General features: G+C 34.9%; 1 protein-coding gene across 6 annotated transcripts in view; it reads left to right on the top strand.

Annotated features, from left to right (window-relative positions):
- Positions 1-14,194, top strand: part of LOC145296850 (mutS protein homolog 5-like) — a 1,881,756-nt gene that overhangs the window by 1,499,747 nt on the left and 367,815 nt on the right. For all 6 annotated transcript variants that reach the window (XM_080142982.1, XM_080142983.1, XM_080142984.1 and 3 more), the window contains 2 exons: positions 2,219-2,304; positions 13,803-13,848. In XM_080142982.1, coding sequence (XP_079999108.1) covers positions 2,219-2,304; positions 13,803-13,848 — 132 coding nt within the window. The remainder of the gene's footprint in view (positions 1-2,218; positions 2,305-13,802; positions 13,849-14,194) is intronic.

Below are 14,194 nucleotides of genomic sequence, written 5' to 3'. Positions count from 1 at the left end.
GTTTTAAACTTGGAAAAAATGCCACAGAAACGTATGGAATGCTTCAGACTGCTTTTGGATTACCTTGAATTGAGCATCAGTTTTTGAGTGGCATAAGAGATTCAAGGAAGGTAGGGAATCTGTGAGGGATAATGAAATGGGCAGGAGGAGTAAGGAAGTCAGAAAACCAAGATTGATTAGCCAAATAAAGAATTTCATGAATAAGGACTGTCGTGTATCTATAAAGACAATAAGTGCACAGTTTAATGTCAGTGTGGGAACTGTACATACAATTATCTGTAAGGATGTGGAAGATTTGTGTGAAGTTTGCCCTAAGGATGCTTATAGAAGATCAGAAAGAAAGATGTTGTCATCACAGCAGCGAGATGGTTCAGCTGATCAATTCAACTCTCACAATTCTTGATGCAACGAAAGCTAGAACTACTGCTATGACCCAGAGACCAAGATACAGAGTTCCCAGTGGAAGCATGCTGGATCTCCCAGACCCAAGAAGACCAGACATAGCAAATCCACTCAGAAACTTATGATGATCCCTTTTTTTGACAACACGGGCATAATTTACATGCACTGGGTTGCCTCTGGACTGACAGTCAACAAGGAATAATATGTTTAAGTTTTAAAGGAGTTCAGGAAGAGATTCCCTTAGAAGAGACCAGCACTCTTCAAATTAGGTCAGTGGCATTTCCACCAGGACAGTGTACCAGTTCACAACTACATCCTTGTCACAGACTATTTGACTAAGATGGGCATCAAGACAGTTCACTTATCGTCCAGATTTTGCTCTCTCTGACTTTTGGCTATTGCTCAGCTCAAGAAAAACCTTAGAGGCTGTTGCTATGAGACAATTGAGGAGATGAAAACGGCTGACAAGGGTCATTGATATGCTCATACAGGAGGACTTTTATGGGGCCTTTCAGAAGTTGTTGGAACGGTACAAGTGCATTGCAGCCAGAAGAGATTATTTGAAGAGGACTAGAGTTTCATGTGTATATATAAAAGTGCCCATACGAAAAATGTCTGGAAACTTATTGAAGACCCCTCATAGTACCATTTTTATCTTTAAAATGCAAATCAGTTAATTCATCATGCATTATTTTCTTCATAATTCTGCAAAATTCCCATATGGAAAATATCCTTATCTTAAGAATGGCTAACATTTTAAGCGTGGCATTTTCAGTATTTCTATTATAGAAAACAAAGAATAATATTTTAAAATGTCAACTTCTGTATGAAAAAGTCTTAATAATGCCAGCGAAAAGGTTAATTAAGATGAAAGGTGAAAATGTTTTGAGATCGGCCTTTGCAAATATTTCTTAATTTCTCTTAAAAATGAATTACACTAATTAAAGTTTGTTTTCAAATGCATTTCGTTAACTGCATAATTTTAAAAGATAATTATATGTTTAAAGAAGAAACAAGACAAGTGTTCTTCATTTCAACAGTGTCAAACATTTTCTCCAAAATCACTTATTTAAACATGAAATAACAAACAAAATGTTCCTTTTCTAGATGCATCGATGCATCCCTATAATATATTCTGTCCATTAGTCTGTCAATCTGTCACATGTAAGTTTGAAATAGCATTTTCATTGCTTAATGCACATATTGAATGAAGAAATTATATTTTAGATGCATCCAAAGTATTTTCATTAGTCTGTCATGCTTAACTTTGAAATCACGTTTTCGTTGGTCTGTCATGCTTATATTTGAAATCACATTTGCATTGGTTTGCCATGCTTATGCTTGAATCAAATTTTCATTGGTCTGTAATGCTTAAGTTTCAAATCACAATTTTATTATTAGATGCGCAGACTGAATGGACACATCTTATGAATGAAGCCATTCTTGTTATTTTTGCTGGTTTTCCTAACTTTATGACGAAGGACACTTGACCGGATCTGTTGGATCTAATTTAAGGGAAGCAATCAATTGAAGCGTGCAGTGTTTCTCTAATCCTGATATTGTAAACATATAATAACCAGTTTCCCTTTATCATGGATCTGCTTTTGCACAGATGATGATGGCTGCCTCAATTTCTTCAATTCTAGAATTGCATTGAAAAAGATTGGCCTCCATAGACAATATTTGCATCTTTTATTCAGTCTCATCGCAGACCTGCAATTAGCATGTAATCATGTGTAACAGGAACCACTAATGACCGATTCCATTGCTTCATGTTCTTCATTCATTTTTTTCTGTTTTCTTCTTTTATTTTTAGTGCTTTGCAGATCTTTCAACAAGAAAGTCACCCATCAGTCTACAAGTCTGGTTTTAGTTCCTCCAAAGAAGGACTCAGTCTATTTGGTAAACAACATTCTGTATTATTTTATTTCTTTCCTTTCCATCCTGAATCTCTGCTTCTTATTATTAAGGGAGAGGGATGCATGATTCCATAAATATTCAATAAATGAAAAGAGCAATATTAAAAGACAGTATCACCACGAATAACAAGTCAAAAGTAAACTAAAAATGTCTACATATGAGTGTTAATAAAAATATCAGAAAACAGTGTTAGATTAATTTGGTTCAAAATGTGTACACAAATAAACTTTTGCATTAAAATAATGAGAAAGAAGTTTAAAGCAATTAACCCATTTATTCAAATAGCATTCAAGTTCACCCTTGAATACTGTAAAATCTAATTACAAATCGCAGGAAAATACACACACACACACACACACACACACACACACACACACACATATATATATTGGGGCTGAGGGGCGGATCACATCTTTAATACACATATACTTTTTTTCGAAATAAAATTGAGGTCTTTGCCTGGAATTGAACCTGTCTTCTCTCTTGGCATCTTTGATTTAATCAAAGAAATAACTTTTTCTTAGAATTTTTTGTTTCGTTTAAAGATCATGTTTTCAAATGTATTACGTCAAACTTACCAAAATAAAAAACGTCTTTAATTTGTATTTAATTGAATAAAATATAGAAAAAATATTTTTTTCAATTAAATTCTATGCTAAATGATTTTTTAATAAATGAATACAGTATATTTATAGTTAATTATAGATATTGTTATTTTTTCTTTCTTGTTTTATTTATTTATTTTTTTTTAATCTTTCTGGAACTATAATAATAAATGCTGATGATAGCTGACCTCTTCTATTGTCAAATAGAGACGATTCCATTTGACACCATGAGAGGACGGTTATCTCCTGTATTTGTCATTAGCTCTCAACAATGAGGGGAAAAAATAACATACTCTACTCACTAGAGAAGGGAGAAATATTTGATTCATAATGTTTTCATTTATTGAAATAAATAAATAAATAAATACACCTTTTAGCCTCGAATTTAATTTCGAAAATGATTTCTTATATTGGCAATTCTACTGGTGCTTTTAAATGTAAAAATAATGGATATGGGTAAATGGAATATAATAGAAACAACAATTATCTCATAAGTTTAAGCATTTATAAAAGGTGTAAATAAATTGCCACAATTCTGTAACTTCTAATAAAATGATAAAAATAATTATTTCACACTAAGTATATAAAATTTTTACAATTAGAGATTAAATATGTTCTATTTTTTTTTGTTTTTTTGATATACAAATGCAAAATAATCTCGACTTGTTTATTATTATTATTATTATTATTATTGGCTCACATGGAGCTTTCACACAAGTCAACAAACGATCTGATTGGAAATCTGTGGTGTTCTCTGGAGGCTGAGTGACAACAAGTCTACTCAGACGTCCAGTTCTCTCCACGTCCTTCGATAGCATTTGCAAATGAATTTGCATCATCGCAACAGCCTCTTACCATTGATTTCTCGCTGGCAGTGGCCATTGGTTTATACTGGAATTTGAGTGGCACTAAGCCTCCCGAAGATCCCAGTTCTCTTTGCGCTTGTCCAACCGAGATCTGGCTGGCGCTCTCTCCTCGGTCTTTCAGTCCTTCTTGACTATTCTCAGCTCTTTGGTGTCACTTTTTTATTGGGAGGAGCGGTGGTAAAACTATGGGGTGGGAATGCATGATGAGGGGTGTAAAACTTGTAGATATGCAGCTTCGGTGTTCTTCATTCCCTGTAATGCCTATTCGTTATATTGTCTTCTTGTATTATTCTCCGCATTCAAGAGGTTTCCTTAATATTTCAGTCGTTTTCATTATCGTTAGTCATACTTTTGCAGTCATTCCTCTGATTTCAATTTCTGACATTCTTTTTTTGAAGTTTTTCGGAATTGTTCCTAGTGATCCTACTATTATCAGTACTATTTTGATTTTCTTCATCATCCAAATCCCTTTTAACTCTCTGGCTAATTCTGTGTATTTGCTTTGTTTCTCCTTTTCTTTCATACTCACCCTGTGGTCAGCTGGGACAGCAAAGTCTACGATTTGACAGGATTTTTCTTTCTTGTTAATTATTACAACATCTGGTCTTTTTGCTTGGATGGGTTTGTCCGTCTGTATGTCCATGTCCCATACGATTTTGTGGTTCTCGTTTTTGAGTGCTGTTGCGGGTTTATGCTTGTACCATTTGTCTGTACGCTCAAAATGCAGTCGTTTGCACAATTCCCAGTGCACCACTCTCCCCACTTGGTCATGCCTGTTTTTGTATTCCTTTTGGGCCAGTTTGCTGCATTCACTAACTATATGGTTTATCGTTTCGTCTCTTTGTCCACAGAGTCTGCATTTGCTGTTTTCTTGTGTTTTATCGATTCTTGCTTTGATATGGTTGGTTCTTATCGAGTTATCTTGTGCTGCAGTTATTAGAGATTCGGTTTCTCGGTTTATATGTCCTTTTTGCATCCATGTCCAAGTGTTTTCGTTATTCTTATTTTTTGTCATTCTTATGAATCTTCCATGGAGTTGTTTCTCTTCCCACTTCTCTTTTTCGTTTTGTCGTTTGTCTCTCTGTTTTCTGTTTTTTTGTTGTTTTCAGTCTTTTGCTGCCATAATTATCCTTTCAGTGTTTTGCATTATGTATTTTTCTAGTTCTTTTTTCGTGTCCTTCACACAGTCTTCTATACAGATCAGTCCCCTCCCGCTGTCTTTCCTTTTCACGTAGAGCCTGTCAATATCATCCTTTGGGTGTAGTGCATTATGCATAGTCATGAGTTTCCTGGTTTTCTGGTCGAGTTGTCTCAGTTCTTCTTTTGTCCACCCTATAAACGGTCCAGAGTATCTTACTAGTGATACTGCCCATATATTTATACCTTTTATTAGGTTTCTGCTATATAATTTCGTTTCCAGGAGTTTTCTTGTTCTCCTGAGGTATTCCTTTCCAATTTTCTCTTTCATTTCTGTTGCTCTGATGGTGTCCGCTTCCAGAATTCCCAAGTATTTATAGTCGTCTTGTTCCCCCAGTGCCCTCATTTCTGTTTGGTTGGGTAGTTCCATGCCTTCTGTCGTTTCCAGTTTTCCCTTTCTTATAACTAGTTGTGTGCACTTTTCCATTCCAAATTCCATTTGGATATCTTGGCTGAAGATCCTGGTAGTGTTAATTAGTGTCTCCAGCTCCTTTTCGGTCCTTGCAAAAAGTTTCAGATCATCCATTTACATCAGGTGGTTCATTTTTTCCTCTGTATTGGAGAACTTGTATCAGGCTTGGCACTTTCTCAGAATACTGTTCAAGGGCATCATGGCTATGATGAACAGTAATGGTGATAGTGAGTCTCCTTGGAAGATGCCTCTTTGTATGTAAATTTCTGTTATGTGATATCCATCAGCTGTCAATTCCAGTCTCCATGTTTTCATTGCATTTTCTATTACATTGGTGATCCCACTTGGTATTTTATACATTTTTAGGCATTTTATTATCCATGCTTGGGGGATCCTGTCGTATGCTTTTTTGTAGTCAATCCATGCCATGGCTAAATTCTTTCTCCTTCTTTTTACCTCCTTTAGGATCTTTTGATCTATATATAGCAGGTCATGTGTTCTTTTTCTTTTTTGGCATCCTTTCTGCTCCTCAGGGATGAGTCCACGGTTATTCTGGGAGTGGTAGATTTGTTCCCTCAGTTGTGCTGTCAGTATCTTCCACACAGTTGGTAAGCACGTGATTGGCCTATAGTTGCTAGGGACGGTTCCTTTCTCCGTGTCCTTCTGTAGCAGGGTAGTTCTACCTTTTGTCATCCAACCTGGTACGCTTGCTTCCTGTTTCTCAGGTTTTGGGCTAGTCTTTCATGTAAGGTTGTGAATTTTTTGAACCAGTATGCAGGTATCCCGTCATGCCCTGGTGCTCTCCAGTTTGCCATTTTTCTTATGGTTTTCTTTAGGGCTTCCTTGTTGATTTAATTCACTGTTCCTTCTTCTATTTGTTGTAACTCTTCTTTTATGTCTTTCAGCCACTCGGCATTTCTATTGTGATCTTGTCGCTCTTCTCATATATTACTCTAGTAGAGTTTTCTTTGTCAGATTTGGTTGTTCTGTTTTTGTTTTTCCTCCGTTCACATTTTGGTAGAATTGGCTTTCATTAGTTTCAAATGTTCTGTTTTGTTTGCATTGTTCAGATATATATATATATCGTCTCCATCTCGCTTCTTTTGCTTTTATTTTTTGGTCCAGTTCTTAATGTTTCTTGTTTAGCCCCTCCCTGCCAGTTACATTTCCAATATTCCGTTTCACATTGCTTTCTTCCTGTTGATCATTTTAGTTTCTTTTTTATGTTTGTGTATTTGAGTTTCTAGTCTTATTTCCCATCCAGGTTTTGTCGGTCCGCTTGTCCTCGGTTGTTTTTCTGATTTGAGATTCATACTTATCATTTTGGCGCCTGCGTAAGTGAGGTGGTTTAAGTCTGTGATTGTATTTGTTGGGATGTGTGGGAGGAGCTTGTTAACCTTCTCTGTTTTTGTTTTTAATTTCTTCTGCTCTTGGTTCCTTAACAATGGGAGCTTTGTTTTTTCCTCGTTCATCAGCTGTATTATTTTATTTGCTTCATTCTCTGTTAGTTCTGTTTCATTGTTCTCAGTTTCCACGTTTGTAGACTTTGTTCTTTGTTGGTCCTCGGCCTTTGCTAGTGAGGCTTCAACTTGTGGGGTTTCTCTACGTGTGGTTTCGTTGGGACATGCTTCTTGTTCAGTTTCATCATTTATTTTTTGCTGAATTTCTGTTAGTTCTAGTTTAGAAAGCCAACCTTTCTTGAGTATCAGTCTTGCTTGGTCCGCAATTCTTTGTTCTGTCGTATGGAAGTCACTGGATAGGTCCCATAGTTCTTTCATTCGTTTCCGGTAACCTCCATATCTATATTTAGGATGGCTTCTATAGTAGCATTCCATTACGAGTCTGTTCTCTTTTGTTGTCCATTTCTTTCTTCGTTTTTTTTTTTCATTTTGATGGTTATCATGGCTATGCTGTGTTTGTTCGGTATCATTTTGTTCCCTGGAATTAGAGGCTATACTTACCTGTTCAGCGTCCATGTTATTTGAGTTTCTGAAACTAGAAAGTTGGCCAACATTCGCAGGATGATGACTGGGTCCCCATGCTGGCTACCGAAGCAGCACCTGCCGATCGTGACACCCAGATCTTTCTTCTGGGTCCCATGTTTTTTTTATTATCATTATTATTATTATTATTATTATTATTATTATTATTATTATTATTATTATTTGAGGATAAATATAACAAAGCGAAAGTATAAATATGTTTAAATATTTTCCAATCTTTTTGACTTGAATAAATATTTTATTGTCTTAATAGTTTTTCATTATTTGGTAACAAGAAAGTCAGTGATGTTAGACTTATTTAAATATACAACAAAACATTCTTTACCACAAAATTAAAAAAGATGATTAAAAAATAGTGTCAAATTATTGTTCAGAAATTCAACTAATGCTTTAGCATTTCATACAAAAATACTTTTAAAAATTCTCACAGTTCTTATAATTAGTAATTTAATTTAAAAAGATCATTGGCATTGACACTTCATGTAGCTGGAAATCCTAATAATAATAATAATAATAATAATAATAATATATATATATCATCATCATCATCGGCGGTCACTCGTGTCCGAGTAAGACTGTCCTCCGTTGTGGCTTCTGTGGGTCCTCAGGTGAGCATAGAGCCCAATCCTAGACCCAATTTGTCTTGTGCAATTTGGGCAGATAAAGGTAGTGGTGGTGGGGTGGGGTTGGGTGTGTCTGGTTAATAATCTGTCCTTTCTGTGCTTGCGCCTATCCTCAGCAGCTTTATTTAGGTCACTACTATAAAGTGCAGCACCTTTGTGGACAGCGCTCCTCCATGCCAACCTGCTCCCAGCCACGTCCTCCCATGTCTTAAGGTCCATGTGAAACCGCTTTAGATTTGCTTTGATGTTGTCCTTATACCTCATCTTTTGGCCACCCTGGGCACGCTTTCCCTCAACAAGCTGAGAGTAGAAAATCTGTTTTGGGAGGCGGAGATCCGGCATTCGGACAACATGACCAGTCCATCTGAGCTGGCGTTGAGCAACAGTAGCGGTGATAGTGGGAATGTCAGAAAAGGCTGACATATATATATATATATATATATATATATATATATATATATAGATATATATATATATATTTACAAATTCTATGTTAGCTTTTTCATATTTTACTTAAATTAAGATTAGAAAATTTTGACTTATAAATGTATACATACACATAGAATATATATAAAGAGAAAATAAAATAATTTAAAACTGTAAAAATTTAGAATTATATTTATTATCCAACAGAATACTCCAAATACAATTTTCAAAGTCCTTATTCTGCGGAGTTTCAAAGAATGCCACTCGTGCTATTCTTCTCAAATGAGGACAGTAAAAAATTAGCAAAGAAAAATAGCAAGAGTGTCATTCTTTGAAACTCCGCAGAATAAGGACTTTGAAAATTGTTTTTGGAGTATTCTGTTGAATAATAAATTTAATTGTAAAATTTAATTTGCAGTTTTAAATCCTTTTATTTTCTCTTATAATAAGCTCTACTTTATATTGTGTCTGTATTGAGCTTTTTTATTTAGTTGGAATTGATTCATTAATATATAAATATTGCTATTTTCATTACATTGAAATTTGCCATTGATTATATCGAGTAAACATTTATTTTCTGCTGTAGTGTGTCTATATATATATACTAGCGGGGGGTACCCGGTGTTGCCCGGGTGTTTGGAAGTGTGTGTGGCTTTGGGTAAATCAAAACTCCGGGGGGGGGGGTAAAATAAAAAAAAAAGTTTTGGTAGGTAAGTATGAGGATCGAACCCGAACCCTTGAAGCAAAGTTGAAAATTAAAGTGTGAAGAAAAAAACATGCGACGTTAACCATTGGGCCACTGCAAAATACTAACGGAAACACGTTTGAATTTATTTAACTATTTAGAATTGGCAGGTGCACGTTTTAATGACTTAATGAGATCAACTTTGACTGCGGGGTAGTATTTCATTTACTGTGGGAACGCTTTTTTTATTTTTATTTTCCCAAGATGTTGGGGGGGGGGAAGACCAGCTCCCCATAAAAGGGGGATTGTCCAAATTGAATAGCAATTGTCTGATATAAGGAAAATATTTCCACATTGATCAAATCTGATTGCTTTTGGACATTTCCGGCGATCGCAACCGGAAAAATACCACCAGAATTAGTGTCGCTTTTATTATATAAAAAAGCCTAATCCACATGCGGCGAGCAAAAAATGTTGAATATTTATCTTTTCGAAGTCGAGCAAATTAAATAGACAGGCGACCTCCGTTGTTAACTCGTAGATATTATAATTTATATGTGATATAAAAAGTTTTAAGAAGTTGTGAGCCGACCGACCGCTTCTCTGAAAAAAGCCTTTCTTGGACATACACAAAAAGCAAACATACATACACACATTTTCGCTTTTATATATATACTAGCGGCGTTGCCCGGGTGTTTGTAGGTGTGTGTGGTGTTAAATAAAAAAAGAACCCGGGGGGGGGATAGGATCGAACCCAAAGCCCTGAGGCGAAGTTTGAAAATAAAATCGGCCAGCCAGAATGAGTTACTGAACCAAATTGACAGGTGCGCGCCTAGAAGTCGTCGAGCGTTACGACGACGACATCAATGACCAGGTTTGTTTGTTATAAGCGAAGTAAAAAAAGAAAACAACGTTTTAATTAAGTGCGGGGTGGGGGGTAATCAAAACATAGAAAAAAACACAAAAAAACTAAAGTAAGGCAAACAAACGATGAAAACAGAAAAACGAACACGTGAAAAATGGCTTAAATAAGCCTGTTTCGATATTAAAATTTAAAAAATCGGTGGGTACCCGGGTGTTTTTGGGGTGTGTGGTCGGGGGTGGACAAACGAAGTAAAAAAAAAAACAGAAAAACGAACGTTACGTGAAAAATGGCTTAATAACACTGGTCCAATATTTAAATTTAAAAAATCGAAAAAAAAAAGACATCTCACACCACGATTCGAACCCAAAACGTTTAGATAATGAACTAACGTGCTAAGCAACTGACCTAACGCGACATACACGAAATTTGCTCAGGTTTTCAACTATTTAAAGTAAATCAGGTCATGACGTCATCTGATGCATGCGTAGAACCGGTCGAGAGGGCCGTTTTTATTGCCCCCCCCCGTCGAAAATTGTCGATTTCTGGGTGAAAAAATGAACGTTTTTGGCCAATTTTTCGATATTTTTTGAGCGAAGGATGGAGCTTCAATATGATACCGAGTTTGTGAATTTTTGTTGTGTTTGTCGAAAGTTTTTAGCAGACCCACAAACATACATACATACATTTTCGCTTTTATATATATACTAGGGGGGTACCCGGCGTTGCCCGGGTGTTTGTATGGGGGGTAAGTAATAAACCTGAAACGATGTTAAAAAAAATCGGAACCCCCCTAAAAAAAAAAAAAACGCTGTGTGTATAGGGGGTGAGGCGAGGTAAACTAAAGAATAAGCGAAGTAAAAAAAAATAAAAAAAGGTTGCCCGGGTGTAAAAGAAAAAAAACATAGAGAGCCTTGACACGGAGGTGAAACAAACTCCAGCCACTTAACCGTCTAGGCCAAGAGTAAGAGGAATTGATTATAGTGTTCAAATAAGGCTTATAAAGCAAGTGAAAGAGGTTTGATTGACAGATAGCCACTAAATGAGGTCATCGCGAGAACGTTACGAGATGACGTAGCAGTATTTTATTTAATGCGTGACAGCTTTTTGGGGTTTGTTTACTTTGTTTCAATGTACTGCAGTTTTCGCTTCCCCAAGATGATGGTGAAGAGGGGGAACCGGCTCCCCAAATGAAAGGGAATTAGCAATTGTTTGATATAAGGAGTTTAGCCCCACATTGATCAAAGCTGATTGCTTCTGGACGTTTCCCGGCGCGATGCCGAGAACAACTTGTTAGCTTTTGAATTAGTTTCGCTTTTTATACGAAAAAGCCGAATCAACACGTGAGAAGCCAAAATAGCAATAATTTTGTAAAAGTCGTCGCAAATAAATCTATACGCTACACGCGTTCCCAAATCGTAGATATTATTATATAGGAGGTATATAAACAGTTCTAAGCAATAGTACCCCCCCCCCTGGGACCGTGTGTGAGAAAAGCCTTTGCGAGACATACACGAAATGGTCACACACATTTTGCCTTATATATATATATATATATATATATATATATATATATATATATATATAGATAGAGAGAGAGAGAGAGAGAGAGAGAGACAATCAATATAGCAGAAAATAAATGTTTACACGATATAATCAAAGGTAAACTTCAATGTAATAAAAATAGTAATATTTATATATTAATTAATTAATCCCAACTAAATAAAAAAAAGCTCACTACAGACACAATAGAAAGTAGAGCTCTCTCTCTCTCTCTCTCTCTCTCTCTCTCTATATATATATATATATATATATATATATATATATATATATATATATATATATATATAATAAAATAAAAATTACAATTAAATTTACCAAAATGATCCAAGATGGTAAAACTAAAGTATATTATAAATATTAAAGAATTAATATTTATAAAGTAATCTCAACCAGATGTAAAAGCTCAATAAAACAAAATAGGAGATAGAGCTATTTGCTCTTTTATATATATATATATATATATATATATATATATATATATATATATATATATATAAAATATTTTCTTTTTATAATATAAATATAACCTTGAGTTTAGTATTTAGAAAATAGAACAATTAAATCAATAATTCGGAGAAGAAAAATAGTTACTTAAATAAAAAAAAAACACACAGGGGTTCAATACATTATATATATATATATATATATATATATATATATATATATATATATATATATATATAGATATATATATTAAGATATGATAGTTGATTGAAATATATTTTAAAAGTAAAATTACGAAAAAGGGGCAATTTGTAAATTCCATTACTAACAGAAAATAAAGAGTCGGGTGGAGGTAGGTCCAACTGCTTGCTCTCTTAAAAAGATAATAAATATGTTTATATATGTATAAATAGTGCATTTTGCCATATGAAGAGTGGTTATTTTTGAATATTTTTGAATGACATAATGTTTAAAGTTGTCTAAACGATCATAAAACAATTGTAACAAATATAAAAAAACGCAATATGCTATCATTTTTTATTTTTATTGTCTTGATTTAGTGAAAATATTATTTGCATGCTCGATTATTAAAACGGATAATTTATTAATGACCTCCCCGACAAAACTGCCTCTGAGATGGGTATATATGCTGATGACACTACACTCTATAACAGGCATGACAGGAAAACAAATGAACACATATCTAAAGAAATGGCAAAAACACTAGAGGATGACCTCCAATCTGTAGTGGAATGGGGACATAAATGGATGGTCACATTCAATGCTGCCAAGACTAAACTGGTTTCTTTCAATAACTACAAGAAACCTTCTCTGCCACCAATAGCAATGGCCAGTGACTCCCTATCTGAGAGTACATCTTTCAAACTGCTTGGCCTAACGTTCACAGGAAACATGAGCTGGAACAATTATATTGAAAACATTGCCAGGGCCGCTGCAAAAAAGGTAGGCTCTCTCTACCGTGCTAGAAAACTACTGACACCTGAAAGTATCCTGTATCTCTATAAGGCCACCATTCGCCCATGTATGGAGTATTGTTGTCACATCTGGGCTGGTGCGTCTACTACTAGTCTCTCGCTCCTAGACAAGGTTCAAAAAAGAGTCGCAAATCTGATAGGCCCTGAGCTGGCATCTAAGCTTCAGCCTCTGTCCCATCGACGAAACGTTGCATCCCTCTGCTTGTTCTACAAGTATTTTAATGGTGAATGCTCTGACGAACTGCAGACACTTGTGCCCCCACGACGCAGACACCCTCGACAAACCCGACAGGCAGCTAAATCCCACCCCCCCACAGTAGAGATCCCTAGATGTAAAAGATCTTTCTACTCCAGTAGTTTCTTCCTCAGAACCGCTAGACTCTGGAATTCCATTCTAGGATCCTGCTTCCCTAACTGTACTGACATGCAGAAGTTCAAGTGCAACGTGAACCGACATCTTGCTGCCCAAATCCCTACATAGTACCCCAGTAGTTGCTGACCCTGATAGTAGCCCCCTACACCTGAGTGGCTATGTGCCTTGTTTGGGGTGAAAATGTAATAAAAAAAAAAAAAAATGAAGCTTAATTGTGTCGATTAATTTTAACTTTAATTTTTATTGGTATGTAAATATTATCGAATTTTAATATATTTAAATTTTTGGTTAAAACATATTAATTAAGAATATATATATATATATATATATATATATATATATATATATATATATATATATATATTCTTGCTTTAATTTTCAACTTCCATTGGATTTCTCCTTAAAATTATTAATTACTTTTTTCAGGAATTCTAAACAGGTGCAAAACTCAAATTGGAAGTAAATTACTTAGGTTTGTATCTTATTTATCTTATTTATTACACTTGAGTTCTTGTTATCAAATCATATCGAATTTGATTTGGCTCTTACAATGTTGCGATCTTGAGGAAGTAAACAGAAAAAAAGCACCTGAAAAGTATCATCTTTCTAAAAGTATATCTTCTGTTGCTATCTTAATTTACAAGTGTGGACAAAAAGGTTATACACAATTTTCATGCAACAGAAGAGTGAGGACTAATCAAGACAACCATAAACTGAAAAGTTAATAATAATTTAAGTGAAATGTAATGTGTCAATAATATTCATTGGCAATTTGTGATTTCAGAGAAATTCTAGTTAACTCAAAATCACTTAACTAT

The sequence above is a fragment of the Euprymna scolopes genome, chromosome 17 (genome assembly GCF_053919585.1).
Source record: "Euprymna scolopes isolate OS-2025 chromosome 17, ASM5391958v1, whole genome shotgun sequence".
NCBI lineage: Eukaryota > Metazoa > Mollusca > Cephalopoda > Sepiida > Sepiolidae > Euprymna > Euprymna scolopes.
The sequence above is the reverse complement of the archived record's forward strand: the minus strand, read 5'-3'. Positions and strand labels throughout refer to the sequence as shown.